Below are 20,701 nucleotides of genomic sequence, written 5' to 3' on the forward strand. Positions count from 1 at the left end.
TCTGATGAGAATGAAATTCAACGGTTCACCCTGATTTTCAATTGTCATTTTCCGGTTTCTCTCACGCGAGACCCCCTCTCCACTTCCCTCATTGACTCGGATGACTTCACTATTATAAATCGCATCAGGCACGAGCCAATCAATTACATTTGGCGTACTACACGTATACCGTCATACCGGATTAACTCGAAGTTTGTATATCCGTCCAATAGGGGTTGTCGACTATGCAGCAGCAAGCATTTTTTTGTTGCAGGTAGACCATATTTTTTTGCCCTTTGTTTTTTGGCTGGCGATTAATCGTCTCGTGATTGGCGTAAAAGAATTTCGCGAAGAGTCACCAAAAAAAAAATCTACCTTGCTGTGCAATTGAAACCCCTAATATTGAGGTTAGTCAAATACACATTTGTAGTACCAGAAAATTATCACATCGTTTTGAAAATCTCGTGAAAGTTACTGATTTATTGAAATTCCTCCTACATGTACATGTATCATAGTAATTCAGCCATCCTCCCACATAATTTCCTCAGAATTATTTTATAACTCTTGTTTCTTGGTGAAATATCAGCATTTAAATGACCAGACTCCATAAAAGCTTCGACGGGATGATGTATGACATGATTACATGGCTAACAAACATAGGTCGACATTCACCAAATCCGAAGAAAAGGAGTGCTAAACGGAAAACAAACAAACCAACTGATCAAAGACAACCAAGCGCAGCACTGCTGCAGGCCCGTAAACGGACCAAACCGAAATAGGAGGTATGGAGGGACAAACTGTAGTTAAATGCACAAACATCTTATGATTTTAATAATGACACAAATTTGCAAAAGATATCACATTGAACCGGATGCTAATTTTTTGGCTGTGCCCGAGTTCTACGCTTGTATTTCAAATCCTTGCATCTTTTGGGCAAGCTGTATGGTGGTGTCCTATTACAAAGGAAATTCGTTAGGGTATTAATCCAGAGACACTACGAGTATTTATCATATTTACATTACTTCCGGTACGGTGTTTTCGTGCCCCGAAAACGTACTGTGTACTAATAATCTGCTCACTGAACGGTGTTCAGTGATATAACAGACAACGACAGATTGAACGGGCAACGCAAAAAAACTTGCACATTTACAGTGAGTAACTTGGGAGTTAATCCGATGCAATCGGTACCTTTGATTTTGATTCTATATGCTTTTGAGTACCGCATCGCCCTGTCCTAAGCGAAGTTTTGTCCTAAGCGAATTTTTATTTTAGCCAATGAAAACTATGCATTGACACCGCATGTCTGTAGTTAAAATTCCATGTTGACAGCTAATTATTGGCTGCCACCAGCCATTCGGTCTCAGTGTTCAAAGTGCTATGGGTAGACCACGCACCACAGGAACCGGCAAAAGCCAAAGCGCTATACCCGCATTGCAGTCGACTATACGCACAAGCGCCGCTCTCTCGAATCTCTGGCTGCTGGCTATTCTGTAAACGAAGCTATTGCACACGTCACCCAAATTAGCAGGCAAACAGGTTTGTAGTGATGATGATTATTCCAGCAGCTCCGACGGTGAGTTTTTTCTAGATGCACAATACCACATTACTTTGATGAGACTTAATTGCGAGGTAACCAAGCGAGCTTGACACGTAGCCGCAAAGAGCACCTCATTATGCGGGTTCAATTCGCCGTGTCCATACTCTTGATTGGTCCAAAATACCAAGAATTATTATAACTTTTACTTTTATCATTTAATTCTGAGACTTGGCAACAGATTAGGACAGGGCGATGCGCTACGTGTACAATCTTTAGACGATAATATGATTGTGCACCCCAACGCTACATGCACAATAAACACATAGGCAACTGTACATCTGCCCCATACAGTTTATGGGACAAAGGTCGATCCATATGTGCACTATTGATAGGATGTGGGATGGTACATGTACTCAAGTATTCAGAAGAGAGGTCGATTGTCATACATATGTGTTCTTAAGTTCTCATGTCCGAGACTAAATAATGACAGTGATTGGGTGATTGGTCAATCACAACGCGTTATTTAGTCCCAGACGTGGAGCGGGACTTAAGAACGGCCCTCAGTGCGACACTACTCGCTTATTAGGCGGGGGCATGTTTGCCCGAGCGAATGGAAGCGCTTCAACCCGATATTTCGTTTTGACACGGCGCCTGGCCGAGTCGAGAACTTCTAGTGAGGCGAGGGCAGCCCTCCCCAAGAGAAGCGTGAGAGGGGAGGGGCACGCGTCGAAGTTCACGGACGAGAGCCAGCGCGAGTGTCCGCCCTACCTGTATTACTGTACAGCAATATACATGTCCATTATTTGCCAGATCTACATAAGCTGTGTGTGAACAGAGGAACGGGGTGGGTTCAGAAAACTGTGCCAGATCTATTCATAAGCTGTGGTGTGAACCACACCGGTGATTAAGTACGGATCGAGTGGAGGCATACCATATATCTCACTCGATCCGATAAATACGGTACGTCACATACGCCACGAGAGCAACACAGGGTGACACCATCCGAGCGCATAAACCTCTATAAAATAATGGATGGAGAACGAAATATGTATTATGAAGTTACTCGGGTATCCCTCCGTCCGTTTTTTGATTGGCCCACAGCATCTTGCGGAAAGACATCAAGTGCGTCTTGAATCTACCGTTCACGTGCAATGGCCCACCGGAATATTTTGCCTTCTGTAGCCGCGCGATGATGGAGTTCCACTCCACCATTTCCCACGCCTTACCAATGATGTGAGACAGCAACATACGTCGATCGCTGGCGGTGTAGAAAATCGTGATCCATGGACCATTCAAGATACAGGCTCTCCAAAATTGTTCCTCAGTAATTTTTCAAATCGTAATTCGCCTGTACAGTAGTTGCAACTGTATGTTGGTCGTGTTTTGTGCGGGAGGGGTGGCATTGGAGGAATTTCCATAATACCGTAGAAAACTACTGTTTTGTTCCCAGCAGGTGCGGACAAATGCAGTAATGTCCCAGTTACTCAAGTTCGTTCATCAAAGCAAAACGATTTAGCCGTAAGTTCGTTGTATTTAGCCGCGGCGTAGGTTTACCCTAGTGCTTCGCTCTTGGAAGCGTGTGCGGTCGGCGCCGCCTACGCCTTCCTCGTTGACTGGTACCCAGATGAAGTCAACAGCTTCTCGCTCGAAGCTAACTCTTAGTTGCCATGTTATGTTTTGAGTAGGCTCCCGTGAGCTCGCGGTAGCCCACCCACTGACTCAGATACTACTAGTAGTAGACGCGAGTTAACCCACCGCGTTGCCCAAATTCTGACGTCGAAGCTCCCCACCACCACCACGGCGAGCCCGGCCGTCGCTAGCGAAGAGTCCACCGCCTCGATGGCGTTGTTCGAGAAGGCCTCCACCAACTTGGCGTCCTTGGTCAGTATTTTCGCGCACAGACAACTCGCGGTTTAGACGTAGCTCCAAACGGGCCGTCTAGACGACGGTTGAAGTTCCTGGCGTGATGCAGTCGCGGGTTTAGTGGAGGCATTGGGTAAAATGAAGAATGGCTGAGCTACTACCAGTTCCTATGGCCTTTGCCCTTTCTCACCTGTTTCTCTGAAATCTCCTACTGCGATGCTGTCCTACCACTGGTCCAGGTCCCAAACCCAATCCTTCAACTTCGCCGTTTGGCGCTCCAATACACAAACCAAAGGTATTACTTTGCTCGCATCACAAAACCATAAAAAGGCATTTCTAAGGATCATTTTCATTGTATTTCGAATTTCTTATTTTAATGAATTTAAAACCGCACAAAGCGATTTTGCGGTACCATCCATTCGGTACAAGCGTAGAGTTCTATCTACTATTGGTTTGAACGTTGTTTGATGAACTTTGGGATATACTTCTGTTGTCCATTCCTACAAGTGTATCGGATATCACATTACGCGTTTTACTCCTTTTTTCGAAAGCCCACAAAGATATATTTTTAATAGGCATTGTGATGTAGTCGAAGCTTGGGCTCGTAGAAGGCAAAAGAGGATATTGTAACTTAAAGTCCGTACTCTCTTGTACTCTAGACTAGCTACTCACTCATGGCCATCCTAGTTGAATGCAATTGTTAGTTGACGGGTCCCCCTGTAAACTTCGTCCCGTAAGCCGTCCCGTAAGCTGTCCCATAATACGTACGCAACAAATATAAATTACGTGCTCCGTAATAAATTACGATACTAGTAATATATAACGCAGTGCGTTACAGGCATTGTGCAATATCGAGTATGGTAACCTACCATTTACAAAGGCTTTTTTTCCTCCTCTGTTTTCGACTGTGCTTTGGGCGTGGTTCCGACTTAAGTCCTCTTTGCCCAACCTCTCAGGAGCTGCTGCAATCGGTCACGAATTGTCTTATCGATTGCAAGCGACACCGTCGTACCCACGGTAGAAAGGGAACGCTGTATGTTGCTTGGAAGTGTTCAACCGACATGCGAATTGAATTGAACAGCTCATGCAGCCTTTTTCCGTCGTTTGTAGCTGCACACACAGCGTGAACACACGGGAACGCTTCATCCGCCGGACAGCCGCTTGTTGTGACGGAAACAATGCCTGCAATGTTCGGCGCTGATTGTACGCAACACCATACTTGGAGCTGGTAGGATCCGAGGTTTCAATTGCAACGTCCTTCGTAGAAGCCCCAGCGCAACAGCAGCGTCGACATCGAATGCATCCAGGACGAAGCGAGCGTTGCCAAACATTGACTGTGTTTTTGTAGTAGGGTCGGCCATTTTAGCAATGAAGCAAAGCAGCCGCGGGTTTTGTAAGGAAGTGTAGAGTGTTGCCTTTCTATCGCTCTACGCGTATTTTGTATTGCGCGTTCAATTCGAAATTTCCGTGGTCGATTAGGTGTAGGAATTATGTTTAGCACATGAAATACCAGTACCGATATACCGGTACTTGTACCGGTTACATCGTCAGGTATGCCGCCTGGGCCACTCGTCGCGAGGCTCCTCCTCACTTCGATTCCAGAAGAACAAGCAACAAACCGACCAAGAAAGAGGGGTCTCTACTCCTCCAAGCTACACCATGATCACCCATGGAGGTCTTGAGTCCGCCAGCGCCCCTACTCCGCCTTCATCCCGTGCCGCAATCGGCTCCTTCGGTTAGAGAGCCATCCGCTGACGCCGCTGTCGTCGTCGTCGACGTGACCGGCGGGAAGAGCCCTGGACAGCGACTCTCCGCGAGGCGCACATCTGACCCTGCGTGCTGAGCAAGCGATCGAGACAAGGAGCGTCGGCGCGGAGCGCGGCGGACAAGAATGCGGCAGAAGTGCGCAAGGGCAGAAGAAGGTGGCCAAGCGACCGACTGCCGTTCTAGCTGCGATGCTTGCTACACGCGACACCGCGCGAGACCTGACAGCGAGCTGAGGAACAGGCTGCGCCTCCGCCGTCGAAGAAGACGAGGAAGGCCGCCGCCCCAAGCGCTTCAGCTGCCGCGGAGCCCAAGCGTCCAGCCGCACCCAGGTCCGACCAAGGCTTCGACCTTACGACGTTCATGGCGTCCTTCCAGCCCGGGCGCATTGGTGTGGCAGACGCGCCCTCAAGACCCGAGCGCGACCCAAAAGCATCGTCTGGCCCGGACATACCGCGGAGCAGCAGGCACTCAGAGAGGATGTTCGTCGCCTGCGCTGGCTTGTCGCAGCTCAACCCGATGGCCAGCGGCTTCGTGAGCCCTGGAGCCACCACGGAGCCGAACACGCGAGGCGACCTGCCACCACTGGAGCTTCGGCAGCTTACGACTGCGAGCTTCCTGGAAGGAACGAAAAAGTCCAAGGGAGACTACAACCGCCACAGGCGCACCTGCTGGCGGCGAGTCGCATGTTCCGTACCTTCGGGACGGGAACAGGTAGTCCCCCTGTCTGCTTGTCGTTTGTCTTATGGTTGCTGGAGTTGGAGTGCGTCAAATTCCCGGTCACGCCTGCGGTGCTGATAGCCATCTTCAGCGCGACTGGGTTCACGCGGGCTCAGGCGGTGATGCATTTCAAGAGGCAAGTGAGATGGAAACTCTCGAAGATGGATCTACAAACTGCAACTACTCAAGCGACTTCAGCGCCACTACACCACTTCCGGCAGCGGTCATTCGATGTACGACGTACGAAGGCCGGCCACGGCTTGAGCGCGCTTGGGCAAGAAGTGTGGTACGACCACATGAGGAAGCTTACGTCGCGTCTGAGCACGTTCGTGGCGATCAGTTGCGCGAGCGGAAAATTTTCCGCGAGCACAGCTGTTTTGCCCTTCGGTCGGCACCTCTGGACACCGAAACACCGGTCAGCACAGCCCATCAGTCAGGCGCATCCAGCGCCGGTTCGGGTGTACCCATCGGAAGGCCCTTGAAGGCCACGGCTATACAGCAAGTCTTGCCCTTACAGTCCGGGTCGACCATACAGTCACCTTCTGTAGTGGGTCTAACTTGACTCACTACTTTAGCTTACACGTTGCGCAACGTGTATGAGGAAGCGTAAGTACTTAGTAATTACTTAGGTTAATTATATTTGAATACACAAATAGTTACGCAAGATAGATTCCAAGTGACTTAGATTAGGTAAAATGAGAACTGTATTGTTTGTAAATTGATCTTCCTCTAAAATCTGCTAAAACTGTTTATCATCTATGAAAGGGGTTGGCAGCGGCTGGCTGTCAGTGACCCGCCAATATGCCTCGTCTCTAATTGGTAGAAAGATGCTGCTTTCTACCAATAGGATCTTAGATAGGTGTGGACCACTCATTGTGGTGGCCCACTTCAATGTATCCATTGCTGTGACTAACACCAAGGTGAGGAAGTATCTAAAACTTTTAACAGATATCCTATCTGTTAAATCACAAGTGGCTTGCAGCCACTTGTACGTGTAACCAGTTACACCATCCCCCCTTAAGGTTAGACGCACGCGGTCCTCACGTCAATCTCTGAATTGACCATTCGTCAATTCTCCGCGTTTGGAGAAGAAACCCGAGCTCATTCAACGATGAACGCGCCTCAAGAGAAGACGACCCCGAAGTCGGTGGAGTCATCTCCATCGACGACTACTTCGAACGCCAGAAGGAGAAGTATGGCGACGTCGTCGACTTCGACGACGACGACGATATGGAGGGCGAGGAGGACTCGCCCTCAAAGCGTAAAGACTCAGTGTCGAGCGAATCGCTCGACCCTCACGCCAAGAACGTTCGCCCGCGTGAAGGGGACGAATCGGACGCTTCGAGTTCGAAGCGTTCGCGTACTGAGAGCGATACCCACTCGCTTCCGCTGGGGCTCTCAGTACTCCGCGCTGCTGCTGCAGCGCGTTCAAAGCTCAAGGCTCTCCGCGCGCTGCGCCTTCAACGCGCGATCCATGGATGCCGTCAGCGTCCGAGATCGCGGACCGGTATGGGAATTCGGTACCTCCGAATGAGGTGCCGCTGTACGTATGCAGCGCCATCAAAGATGACGCCGTGGCTGCCGAGCTGCACTTTGATGCGGAAACGCATCAAAGACGCGATTACTACATCGGACTCTTTCATGATCTCCGATGGTTTCAAAGCAAAACGACATCTTCTCCAGCAAAGTGCCCGAATGGCAGGCACTTTGTCAAAGTTGGAACGCCTTTGTTGAAAACTTCAACAAGAAACGAGTGTTTACCGTGATCGGATTAAGCAAGCGCGTGATCGCTTCGAGACGTACTCGAAGCGTGGAAAGTTAGAACAACTCCACGTTGCTGCGGAGGAGGCTAATGTGCCGTGCGCTGTGCCCGAGGGCTTTCAGTGCACGAAGTGCTTCCCAGGCGCGGTCCGCTTGAGCGACCGCGACCTGAACGGGTACACGTCATTCCGTGTGCCCGAAAGTCTCAAAGAGCTCCGTCCTAAGTTCTTAGAACGTGAGGGTTCGGGCGCTAGCGATGACCGCAGCGCTCGCACTGCTTCCGCTGCGCCAGCGCGTACTGCTCTTCGTACGCCCTCACCATTTCCTGAACGTCCTCCAGCAAGACGTTCCGCGGCTCCCATGTATCTTGATGGGGAGGAAATCCTCTCCAACGAATACGAAAACGGGCCGTTGAGGGTTCGTTTTCGGGATACTATGGTCAACGATCCGCTCAACAATCCAGCGGGTCGAGCCACGGGCGTCACGGATCGGCGGCGGCGGGGGTGGGAACACGCCCCGGGTATGATCAGCCCCGGGCTGATCAGTACACGCCTCTCCACGACCGGGTGACCGCCGTGGAGCGTCTGCAGCGCGCTGAGTTCGTCGCCCTGACGCAGGAGCTGGCGAACCAGAAAGCCCAAGTCGCGGTGGTCTCGCAGACCGCCTCGAACATCCAGGTCGAGCTGGGGACCCGGATGAAGGGGTTCTTCCAGCGCGCGTACGCGCTGGAGGAGAGGCTGCTCGTCGCCGAGGCCAAGGCTTCCGCTGCGGCCTCGGCTCCTGCCGAGGCTTCGGGTCAGCCGAGCAAGATGGCTCGTGCTGCAGGTATGGCTTCAGCCGTCCGACGTAAAGGTCGGATGGAGGCGCATGTTAGACGGTATGTCTAGCGTGTAGCGTTGCCGTGCCGTGCCAACAAAGTGAACGGCCCGATGAAGCGCGGAGCAAGCTTACTTGCTCCGAAATCCGAAACGGCATGTTTAGGCAGGGTTTGAGTAGTTAACAAAACCAATGAACTAACTTTGAATTCATTTGTGTTGCCTCTGCCCACATTGTCTGCGTTCAACTTCTGTTGATCGACAGGAGCTGTTATTGCATCTTGGACAAACCGAATCACGGTTTGTCTTTTGGTGATGAAATTGATTGCATCCGAGCTGAAGTCATTCAGCTCGCTCTCCGCTAGAGGCCCGGCCTCTGCGTTGTTCTTCGCCGTGTCTGCGCCCTGCGCAGACCCGTGGTCGTTGTCCTTGTGAGTGGAGGAGTCTGCGCCCTGCGCAGACTCATGTGGTTTTTCCATTGTTGCAGCTGACACTGTGCAAGTGTCAGCGGTTTTCTGCGGCTGCTGTATTGCAGTCGTAGATCCTCCCCCACTTAAAGTGGGAGCCATCACTCCGAGTAAACTCGGTAGACGTGGATGTCGCATGGCATTCACGTAGAACGGTGTATGCCCTGTCGAGGCATGCACTGAGTTATTGATGGCAAACTCTGCCATCGATAAGCACTCGCTCCAGTATTGGAACGAGTGAGCGTAGCTCTTCAACATAACGACGAGCACGCGATTCACGCGCTCGGTTTGACCGTCTGTCTGCGGATGATCCGCAGTCGACATGGAAAGCTGGCTCCCAAGAAGTGTAAACACTTCTTGCCACAGGTGCGCTGTGAAGCGCGGGTCTCTGTCCGACACGATGTCGGACGGCATGTCATGGTGTTTAAACACCATGTCGACGAACAGACGGACCGTCTGCTTCGCGGTCACCTCTGCTGGCACCGCAGCAAGATGTACCATCTTGCTGAAACGGTCTACAAAGACCACAACACCGGTGTTCCCTCCGCTATCCGGGGGAAGACCAAAGATGAAGTCCAAAGACATGGACTTCCAACAATCCGACGGAGTCGGTTGTGATTGCAGTGGAGCCTGCGCGAATGGCGCAGGCTTCACGCGTTGGCATACCTCGCAAGCACGGACGTAATTGCGCACCCACTTACACTGGCGATGCCAGTAGAAGTCGCGCGCGAGAAGGACGTATGTCGTCTCACGTCCGAGATGTCCCGCGGTCGGGGCATCATGATACTCGTACATGATCCTGAGTTGCAGGTCATGGTCATTCGGCACGACAACGCGATCCGCGTCGCCGTCGACTGCATCATAAAGCCGTAGTCCGTCGTGCACCCGATATCAGTGTGCATGCGCACGAAGGTGCTTGGGCAGCTTCTGGCGAGCGTTGTCAGAAGGTGCTGTGCCATAGGCCAGCAAGAGTTTCGTGTCCGCGTCGTGCGCGTACACGGCCTTCACGTCGTCCAACAGAGACGATGTGGGTCTTGCTCGATCGCATGACGTCAATAGCATTGACGTCAGCAGCTTCCGCGTAGTCCGGCCGACGTGATAACGCGTCGGCCACCACATTCAATCTTCCGGGTTTGTATTCGACCCGGAAGTTATACTCCGCAAAGAAGAGAGCCATCTCACCATTCTTTGTGATATGTGTGGTGACTTCACTGCAGTGCGCAGTGATGCATGGTCGGTGTAGACCACAAACGGTCTACTTCCAAGCAAATACACTCGGAATTTTGCGAGTGCGTACTTCATGGCAAGGGGTTCCTTGTCATGCACCGGATAGTTGCGCTCATCTGGCTTCAGCTGACGCGATTGGTAGTAGACGACACGATCACGGCCCTCGTGATCGTGCTGCATCAATGCGCATCCGATCGCGAAGTCGGACGCGTCACATACGACGTGAAATGGACGATCTTGGTCAGCCACTGCCAAGATCGGCGCCTCAGTCAAGCCCCGCTCGATTGCATCGAATGGCTTTTGGCAATCGGGTGTCCAATTCCACACAGCTTCCTTCTTAAGAAGCTGTGACAACGGGCGGATCTTGCCCGCATAATCCTCCACGTACTTGCACAAATACGTGGCCAAGCCAAGGAACTGCCTCGGTTCCTTGACACTTGAAGGCGTTGGCCATTCAATAATCACTCTGACCTTTTCCGGGTCAGGGCGAACGCCATTTTTCCCTACGAGACACCCGAGGACGGGTATCTCGCTCGCCCCGAAGATGCACTTCTTCAGGTTCGCGTAGAGCTTATGTTTTCGCACAAGCTCAAGTAGCTTCCGGAGATGCACCCTGTGCATCTCTACGTCGGTCATCCCGTCCACAGCCTGGCTATGGATGAACACATCATCGAAGTAGCTCGGCGCGAAGTCGCGCACCGAACGCAATGAGTGCGTCACGCACCTGTTGAAGGTCGCAGGGGTGTTCGGAAGCCCCTGCGGCATTTCTAGCCACTCCCACAGCATGCCACTTGGCGTGCTCACTGCCGTGACAGGGATATCACTCTCGCGCATTAGGGTCTGATAGAATCCATCTCGCAAGTCGAGAGCACTGTAAACGGTGCTCCCGGCCATCGAATCGATGATAACATCTTTTCGCGGTATCGGCGTCTGCGCCGGTACCGTCGCACCGTTCAGCTTGTTGTAGGCATGAACGATGCGCCATCCGCCCTGTGGCTTTTTGACACAGAACGTCGGAGCACTGTGCGGGGAATTTGATTCCCACACTTGTCCTGCTTTGCGACGACTTTCAAAGAAGTCGTCGATTGCTTTTACTTGCTCTCGCGGCAGTGGCCACTGCTGCGTGACACAGTACTTCGAGCCCAGCACGAGATCAATCTCGTGCTGAATGTCCTTACCCTGCTGAAGCTCCGCAGGAATCTCTTCCGGGAGTACGTCTTTGTACTCCCTCAATAATATCGTAATAGGGACTCGACTTCAGCGAGTCCCAACCTTGTTCCTCAAAGCGCGCTCGCTTCGTCTTCGCACTGAGAGTGTCTTCACTCTCAGTGGTACTTCCCAGGAAGAGCTGCCTCAGCTCTTCGCTCTCGCTCGCCATTCTTTCGCTGTCCGAAAGAACGCAGACTTGCTCGATGCGTCCATCGTGCAAGTCGCGCGTGAAGCGCTTCCATCTCATGACTGGAAGCGAAGTCAACTCCGACGCCGTCGACGGAGGACTAGCGAGTTCCATCTCACGATACTGGAATCCAGTATCGGTGCGCGTCAAGACGCTTAGCGTCTCGACATCCGGCGTCACCGCCTCAGTCTGCCCAGCAGACTGCTCTTGATGCGTCTCGGTCCCGGACCGAGACTTGCGCAGCGTTCTCCGCTTGCGTCGTCTTCTTGTTGTGCGGAGCCGGGCTCCGCACAGTTGTTCTTCTGGTCCAGGCCCGGCCGTGGACAGTTGTTCGCCGGCGGACCCTGTCCGCGGGCGCGCGGTATCAAGCCCGGCTTGATCGCATGGAGCTTCGTCGTGCAGCCCGGCTGCACAACAGCATGCAAATTGCGTCAGTGCGGTACGCTTGTAACCGTCCGCACTGTTTGCACCGTCAACTCCCGGAGTTGACACGCCTTCGTCACCTCGACGCCATTCATTGGCGGAGTCCCTCATGACCGAGGGTGCGTCGGCTCCCGGAGCCGACGCGTCGTCGTCGACCTGACCTCTTCGGGTCAGGAACTGTCCCTTACACGCTTGAACGTGGGTATTGGTTCCCGGAACCAGCACATCGTTTTCTTCTGACGTCGGCAGTATTGCCGACGTTGGTCTCACTTGTGCGTACCCTCGCGCACTCCTGGGGCACTCCGGGACAGCAGCATTAAGCGCTGTCTTGACTGGTGAGCCGCGCGCACCTGCTGGTGTGTGCGCTGCGGTAACAGGGTCATCGCTCTCTGTTCCGCTGACGCGGCCGAAGCGCACGAGCGTGCGCTTCTTCCAGTCTATCACCGGATCATGCCGTGCAAGTCACGGCGTGCCCATTACTACGTCGAACTTATCGTCTATGTCCAGGACGATAAAGTGTTCGACAAACACTCGTTGTTTCTACGAGAAGCGCACGTTCACGACGCGCTTCTCGGTCTTTACCATGGCACCTGTTGCCAATCGAACTTCCAGAAGACTTCGAGGTACTTTTACCTCCTCGAAGTCAAGTCTCGGCAGGCTCCGTAGTCGAACAAAGTTGTTCGACTCGCCTGAATCTACCAAAGCTCGAAGAGAGTCACTCGCTCTCTTCGAGTGAACCTTCAGGATGACTACGTTCGGCCTGTCATCTTGTTTCTTGCAGCGAGAGCTAGTCTCACTGGGGGCTGCAGTCCCTAGTGTCGCGTGCCCGATGTCGGCACGCGTGACTGCATTACCAGTAGGGTGACCCGCGCCTACTGGATGTTCACGTTTTTTTATGGTCCGTGGCGATGCTAAGCATCGCCACGACAGCCACCCCCAGGGGGCATGGGAGCTGTGCACTCCCGTGCAAAGTGACCGATCCGTCCGCAACGGAAACATCGCACGTTACCTCCCTGCTGCTGGTAACCAGCAGTTGTTGCGTTCGGGAGGTCCATTGGTTCTGGACCTCCCGTCCTCGCTACCGGGCGCGGTTGCGGCCTCGGCACGTTTGCGTGGAGTTTAGCCTGTCGCAGGCTAAACTCTTCTTGCATGGCAAGGGTGATTGCAGCTTCGAGAGTACTCGGGTACTCTCGGAAGAGATAGGTCTTCACGGGCCAATCTCTAAGTCCCTTCATGAACGTGACGACCTTAGTCGCCTCGTGAATTGGATTAGTCACAATATTTGAGACCAAGGATCGTGCGCGCTGCGCGTAAGCATGGACGTCATGCTTACCCTGCTGAAGGGCGAGGATTTCCGCGCCTCGCTCACGTAACTGTGTTATGATGAGATTGCTGTCCCCCACACCGTGTATTCCGAGAAGCATGTTCCGCACAGCATACCGTAGCCCTACAATTACACCCCGGTATCCCGCAATTTTGTTGGTTGTCCTCGATGCTATGGAAATGCTTGCCATCCAGACAATTTCTGGGCCTGGGTCGTCCCCACCGATCTCGACAATGACCGCTCCGGATCCACCGGGGCCTGGGTTGCCCCTTGCCTCCCCCATCGAAGTAGAGAATAGTGTGCCGCTCGGACCGCGTTGGTGACGGTAGCATCTTCGTCTCTGGACTGGGCGCTGTCAGCGCCAAAAAAGACAAGCCACGCCGCAGCAGTTTTGGGAGGTGGAGTTGAGTACGTGGTACAGTGAGATTGCACGGTGCAACAAGCGTTGCGTAGTCGTCCATGCAGAACAGCTGCTGCCCGATACGACGAAGTGTCTTCACTGTCGTCGCGATAATTGCACCGACGGCGCCAGCCAGCTTGGAGTGTTTCTACTACTCCCACTCGCCACCACTCATTGAGGACTTCATACAAGTAGCCGCGAACTGCGTTGCAATCCTCCAGTGTCCGTCATGTGAATGGCGTCGAGTATTGACCACACCCGAGCACGGAAATGTTCCAGCCGTAACCGGAAGGTTGCCGACAACCAAGAGTCCGTTGGCGAGATCCCCAGCGCCCCCAAGGCCGCATAAAAGACCTTCGGCTGACTGCCCCGATACATGCCCAGAAAGTATGTTCCACGCCCGCCAAGGCACTTGTACACTCACTAATTCGGCAGCCAACTGTGTTTTGAGTGCTATCCCAACTGCCGAAAGCACGTAGTTTGAGTCGGTAGATAATCTGCTCGCCCCATCCAGTCGCTCCTGTGATCTGACGTACACGTTTACAGCTAACCTGTTCTAACGCTGAGGCAATCTTGGGATGTGCGTGGGCCAAGCCTGCGGCCTCCCAGACACATCCTGTTCGCCACACCGAGTGGAAGCTGTTAAGACAGCGCTTTTGTAGACATGGCGCGGTCGTCTTCGACATTTCTCGGCATTCCAGAGGCATACTAGTCGGACAAAACATGGGTGACGGTAAATCTCCCGAATCCTGACCTCGTCACCGCGTAGTCTTTGAGTTGTCGGACCGCATCCCCCATCGACTCCACATGTATCACCATCCCACTATCTGCGGTCGATCCCGAGATGCTTAATGGTAACTTGGCGTCGGCGGTCAGCCGCACCCCAATCCAAGCAGACACAGAGAGGGTTATCCCAGGGTTCGGCATCTAGCCAAAGTTCATCTCCAAGTGAAGGGTTGAACACGAGCTCAGGAAAATTTGTAACGAGGGCAACAATTAGACAGCGGGCCGCATCATCCTTGCCCTTAAGGTGGCCGAGTTGACGAAAAACGATCCTCCACGCTCTGATGTGAGTTCAACTGAGGACGTCACGAATTAATCTGCCCGTTTCCATGATGCTTCCTGGAAGCGATATCCCCGAAGGCCCAGTCCGGTCCAGCGCATACCGCACTTCGGCATAAGGTAGCCATTCCAGGCGGGGGAATCCCAGGCTGCGACGCATAAATTGGCGCTGCGATGAGGTGTCTCCCCCTGTTTTATACACAAGTCATTGGATGCTTTGCTGGCTAGATGTAATAGGCAACGGAAGCTTTCAAGCGAAGCGTGAAAATAGTTTTTCAGGTGAGGCAGCAAAAGGTGAAACCAACGTAAGAGAACGCAGGGTCGGTCGCCCAGTTAGTTTCAGATTTTCCTGTATGCACTCAAATCCTCCTGCTGCGTGTCGTCCACGCTTAACGCTCCCGACCATGATCCGCCTCTCGTCTCGCTCGTTCCTTCATTTGACCCCAGAACTAGCCAGCGAGGACTTCGACGAACCGTTCTATGCGAAAGTCTTGCGCGTGGATAGCGATACGGTGGCATTTCGCAGTCTCGATGGAAGCGAAGGGAGGGTGCCCCGCGAGGTAGCCGCCCAACACACCGTGCTGGCAGGCGAGGTGAACAAGGCGGGGGGAAGTTCGTTTCTTAGGCGTTCTGTATCTGTCCAGCTTGAGCACCAAGTTCAGTACGGCCAGGTCATCGCGGTGGATGGCGACCGACTGACAGTACGTTCGGACGAGGACGAATTTGAGGCTGCCGTAGAACACGCGACCACGGTAGCACCCATTGTCACGCTGCTGGAACATGTCCACTTCAATAGTGACGAATGGAGCTCCTGTGAAATCGAAGCGGTGGAGTTTACGATCGAGGGCTTGGCCGAGCCGGAGGTGCACGAGCTAATAAAGTATCCACTGTACTGGCAGGGCTGATGGCGGCCGAAAGTCAGCCGGCTCCGGCGAAGATATGTGATTGGGTCGACCCTAAAACAGGACAGTCGACTGGATTCCCGCAGCAGCATGCATTGGACTATTCTTATTATGTCGACGGTGGCGTGGAGCCAGTACCTGCCAGTATTGGGAATTTGTTTTGTCGGCCGCTAGCACTCTCAAGACCTGCCCGGCAACTTTACGTTGATCAGGGAACCGTAGTTGAAGTGCATGAGCTGTTCGACCCCTTCCCCGAGGACGATGAATCACCCCAGGACCAGTCCGAACGCGAAACCTGTATCAACAGACCAAGTGATGTTTGCGCACAGAAGCGGCAAGTGGGTGGGAGAAAACATAGTTAGTCTAGATGATTGAGCTCGCGAACGGAAGCGCCACCAATCAGCTTTAGACCAGGACGCAATGATTGTGGAAAAACCGCAAAGGTAACCATGAGCTCCTAGACCGATTTCTCAGCATTAGACAAGTTTCACAGGGCTGCGGCAACTCCGTGGGGGCTACGGATAAACATCCAGTGGCTTTGAGCAGCGGGGCGGCGGCCCCACCGAATAAAAAGTCGTCCGGAGTGTCGAAGTATGCATCTATTGTTGGCGATCGCAGGTTGCGCCACCTGCGACTGGATCAGTGGTGTCAGTAACGACTGAAACAGGAAACGACAGCAACGGCCGGTAGGCTCGCAGGTTGAAACCTACGTAGAGAGAGAGAGAAAGAGAGAAAGAGAGAGAGAGAGAGACAAACTCCCATGCAAGTAGGACTAGCTTAGGAGCACAGATAGCGAATCACTCCTCGATTTCCCTTAATCTGCTCAGTGCGAGACACTATACCACTACACCCCGTGCGAGACACCACTACTGGAAGGAATCCTGGCTCCTGTCAAGAGGACTCCCTTCTTCTATACCACGTGAGGACCAACAAGTAGTACACGAAAGCATTACGTCGGCAAAACACCAAGGTAAGCCTGCTACTGTTTTTGTCAAAGGTATGGTTCGTTCCGAGCACGTGAAGTTCAAGGCGCTTCCCGGTGCTTGCACAATGGTATTGGATGGTTTCCTGAGTTAATTTGAGGGAAGGCTATTTTCCGAGATAAGAAGGCGAGAACGAGCGGAAGAGACCAACTCGTCCTCCACAGTCAAGCGCACGACCTAATCCGCTAGCTCTACGTAGTGTAGTTGCAGTCATTTCTAGATTTTCAACGTGCTAGAAGCAAGCAAACCCAGCCCACCACTCCCGGGTGCTTCGTCCAGCTCCAACACGGAGCTCGACTAGCTAACACGTATTCGAACATGATTTGACTGCGCCCCCATCATCTCGGAAAATGATATTCAGTTTGGCTCCAGCGGTTTGTTGATTCGACACTTTGCCAGACTCACACAGGCTGACCGCATAAGTTGGCTGGAATCCGGTGTTTCCAACTTTGATAATCTTTCCGCTACTGCGGAATTCACACCAGCAACACCCGCCTCGTGCATTGAGGATGTAGTAGATGCGGTGAGGGGATTCCTTACCTATGATCGCGAATATTACTGTGTTGAACTGGTTGCACTGGTGGAACGCATCGTCGAATTTGTCGATGAAACCCTCATGCAAGTGCAGGCTGAAGCCACCATCAAGGCGGCGACCGCAGGTCGCCCCGAAGAACACAAACGCAGTGTTGGCCCTCAGCGGAACGCTCAATTCGGAGAAAGCAAGAAGCGTCTGGGATGGATTTCCCGGGTTGTGCTTGGTCAATTGCCGGTGCAGGTGGATCCCGCCTCCGGCAAGTCTCGGAGTTTGTGCATGCGTTACCGGTCAAAACCAGGTTGTGATACCACCAGTGACGGTAGCTGTCCGAGTAACCGCGGTCACTTTGTCCATCAGACGTGGCCGGACGACGTTAAGGACACCCAAGCGTTTTGGTGGACTGAAAAACGAGCACAAAGATTTGTGACTCCCCAAGGGAAGATCGGCTGCGCGTCTTCCTCTAGTATCAGGAACATAGGTCGACAAATGTATTCGAACACGTTGCGAATATTGACAGGGATATTAATTTCAATTGCAGCACGGACGGTAGCGCAACGAGCAAGATCGGCGTGCCAGTAGGACCCCTCCAGGAAGTACACAGCAGCAAGCCTCGTGAAAAACTGGAGGGGGGATACGGCAGTGAGACGTCGGTTGAGGCCATGCAAACCGAGCCGAACGGAAGCAGCGCGCAAGATGATCGTGTGGATCAGCTCGAGTCAGGAAGTCCACCACCGGGAAATCCCGGTATCAAGTGAAAAACTGACTAGAGAACGTGGTCGTTTGAGGCCTTGCGCACAAAGTTTCCGCACATCAGCGTGTCGCACAGTAGCCAAACAAAAGTCATACTCTGATAGACACCTGTCGATGGCTATCACGAAGAAAACCAGGAAGTAGTTTTGCTCGAGGCCTTGCATGACACCTGCAGCAACATGGAAGAGTAGTTATTGATCCGATGGGATCCGATCCCCCGGAAGCTCGCCTCCGAAGTTCAAGTTAGGACACAGACACACAGAGAACGTAGCATTAGTGAGAATCTAATTCAGTTTGGGATTGGCACAGTGTTGTGCAATCTGAGCAGACAGATCAAAGTCGACATTAGTTACTGTGCTGCGCAGGCGCAGACTCCGCGTGACACGAAGACACGCGTGACAAGATGGCCGACTCGGACGAGCGGCTGGCCGAACGTACGGCGGCGATGCGGCTGGACAGCGCACCGTCCCCCTCGCGTCCGGCAGACCTGGAGATCCTGATCCCCAACCCCTTCGAGCGCAGAGACGACGAAGGCCACGGTGCGAGTGACGCCGAGATGCCTACGGCGAGTCCGAGGCAAGGACCAAGGGATGGAAGGATCGCGGCGGCGCCGGCGCTGCCGCAGCCCCCGATGTACTCGGGGCGCACCATGCAAGATCGGCGCGACTTCATGTACAAGTACGAGGGCTACTGGGTGAAGGTGAACGCGCTGCAGACGGAGTGGACAGCAGCGCTGGCCTTGCCCGTCAGCGCGTGTATCGAGACAGATACGCGGCGCATGATCGCTCGCTGGGAGTTCAGCGGAGCCTCGCCCGAGACGATCACGGAGGAGCAGTGGAAGGACTACTTTCGCCAGGCTCTGGTGCCTACCTTCGTGGACTACGCGTCGATCGACACGGCCATGAAGTCCCTCAAGATGCAGACCAAGTGGCCGGAGCCTGAGAGTCGCATGATGCACTTGCAGGCCGACATGGAGACCATCCTCAACCGCTTCAACGTCACGGACCTGGCGTTCAAGCACGAACAGCGCCGCCTGGTCGGCTACCTGACGAAGGCTCTCGAACCTGTGAGCTTCCGGGAAGTCGTGGCGACCAAGTTGACGCTGCAGGAGTTCAAGCCGTTGAAGAACGACGCCATCGGCTTCTGCAAGTACGTCGTGGAGCTCATGCGGGGCTTCGTGACCTGGGAGCAGGCAGCCGAAGCTGCTGCCCGCTCCAGCACTAGCAGCTCTGGCGGGTGGGGCGGCGGTCGTACCAGCGCTGCCCACTCTGGCGGGCGAAGCGGCGGAGGTCGTGGCGGTGGCGATACAAGCGCCGGGCAGTCCGGTGGTAGTGGTCAAGCCGGTGGCGACGCCAATAACCGGACCGGTGGACGCAGCAACGGCGGACGTGGAGGTGGTCGGAGTGGACGTGGAGGCGCAGGTGGTCGTGGTGGCAGAGCTGGAGGCCCGCCTGTCGTACAAGGAGGGCCGGACGGCGCCGCACGACCTCGCGGCGCCTGCCTCAAGTGTGGCTCGACGCAGCATCAAGTCCTGGGCTGCCCAGATACCCAACCCGGCGAGGCCGAACGCCTGCTGGCGGAACTGCGCGCGCGGCGTGCGGCTCCTACAACTACCTTGCGTCGAGTCGAGACCGTGGCCGAGCCTGGCCATGAAGCTGCGGCAGCGACAGAGCTATCAGGCGTAGTTGAAGCGCGAGTGGATGGACTGGAAGTCCACGCTCTCCTCCTCGATACGGGGGCCGACGAGTCGTTGGTCGCCCAGGGCGTCGTGGACGCCATCAAGGCTCGCGGAACACCGGTCTTCTTGGCGGACATTCCGCCTCGCACACTGTGGCCGATCGGATGCAAGGACTTCGTCGTCCACCAGGCAGTAACGTTCCGTGAGGTGGAGTTGGCCACGTCGGGCGGACCCTTGATGCTAAGGAACTTGGCCTGCCTGGTGGAAGACGGCAACACGTCGCTGGACTTCACGCTGGGGCGGCCCATCATGACCGTGCTCGGCTACTCGGCCGACGAGCTGCTCGTGCGTGCCCGAGGCACTAAGTCGGAGTGGGAGCTTGGTGACAAACAGCAAGTGGGGGACGACACCGAGACAACGGCGCTCCAGCGCATGTGCCGGATGCAGACGCGCGCGAGAGACATCGCGTTGGACACAATGGCCCTCGAGGGACTCGTGGACAACACGGCGCCTACCGACCAGGACTGGGGTGGCAGCGACACGGTGCACGGCGGCATAGACTCGCCGGAGACCATCTTCAAGACGAAGAACCTCACGCCCGCTTATTGGCAGTTGCCTCTGTCCTCAAGTGGTGCTCAAGTGTTGGCCTTCAAGACGCTTGGCGGCTACGCGCGTTTGAGTCGCGTGCCAGCAGGAGCCCACGCGGCGGCCACCGAGAACGCTGATGCTGTAGAGCGACACGAGACCCGCACGGCGTTGCCATCGCTGCGGTTGCATGACTCCTCAGCCGTGCACGACATGTTGGATTCGAAGCTCGCGGCGGCGCGAGCGAAGGGTCTGTCCGTGAAGGGGGTCAAGCGACTGCGGGAAATCCTGCTGCGACGCCAGGACAGCTTTCGTCTGGAGTTTGGGCGCGACCCGCCGGTGAAAGTGGCGCCGCTGCAAGTGCGCGTGAAGGTCAATGCGCAGCCCACGAAGGCGCAGCCAAGGCGCTACCTACCGGACGACAGGGCGTTTCTTGACCGCCACACGGCCAAGCTGCTGGAGTTCGGGCTGGTGTTCTGAACCACCGCTCCCGTTGGGCGTCGGCGCCGCGGATTGTCCGCAAGAAGGAG

General features: G+C 54.2%; 3 protein-coding genes across 3 annotated transcripts; 2 read left to right on the forward strand and 1 right to left on the reverse strand.

Moving 5' to 3' along the window:
* Positions 1-5,325: 5,325 nt before the first annotated feature.
* Positions 5,326-5,948, reverse strand: IUM83_19429 (uncharacterized protein; the record flags this gene model as incomplete). The annotated part of the gene is made up of 2 exons (XM_067944479.1): positions 5,326-5,761; positions 5,812-5,948. 2 exons carry the CDS (start codon positions 5,946-5,948, stop codon positions 5,326-5,328), a joined length of 573 nt encoding a protein of 190 aa, XP_067789574.1.
* Positions 5,949-15,142: 9,194 nt separating this feature from the next.
* IUM83_19430 (uncharacterized protein) lies at positions 15,143-15,643 on the forward strand (the record flags this gene model as incomplete). Its single annotated transcript, XM_067944480.1, has 1 exon — positions 15,143-15,643. The coding sequence occupies one exon, from the start codon at positions 15,143-15,145 to the stop codon at positions 15,641-15,643; it is 501 nt and encodes a 166-aa protein (XP_067789563.1).
* Positions 15,644-18,311: 2,668 nt separating this feature from the next.
* IUM83_19431 (Pol protein) lies at positions 18,312-20,651 on the forward strand (the record flags this gene model as incomplete). The annotated part of the gene is made up of 1 exon (XM_067944481.1): positions 18,312-20,651. The coding sequence occupies one exon, from the start codon at positions 18,312-18,314 to the stop codon at positions 20,649-20,651; it is 2,340 nt and encodes a 779-aa protein (XP_067789555.1).
* Positions 20,652-20,701: the final 50 nt, after the last annotated feature.

This window comes from Phytophthora cinnamomi (genome assembly GCF_018691715.1).
Source record: "Phytophthora cinnamomi strain GKB4 chromosome Unknown Contig51, whole genome shotgun sequence".
In the NCBI taxonomy this organism is placed as follows: domain Eukaryota; phylum Oomycota; class Peronosporomycetes; order Peronosporales; family Peronosporaceae; genus Phytophthora; species Phytophthora cinnamomi.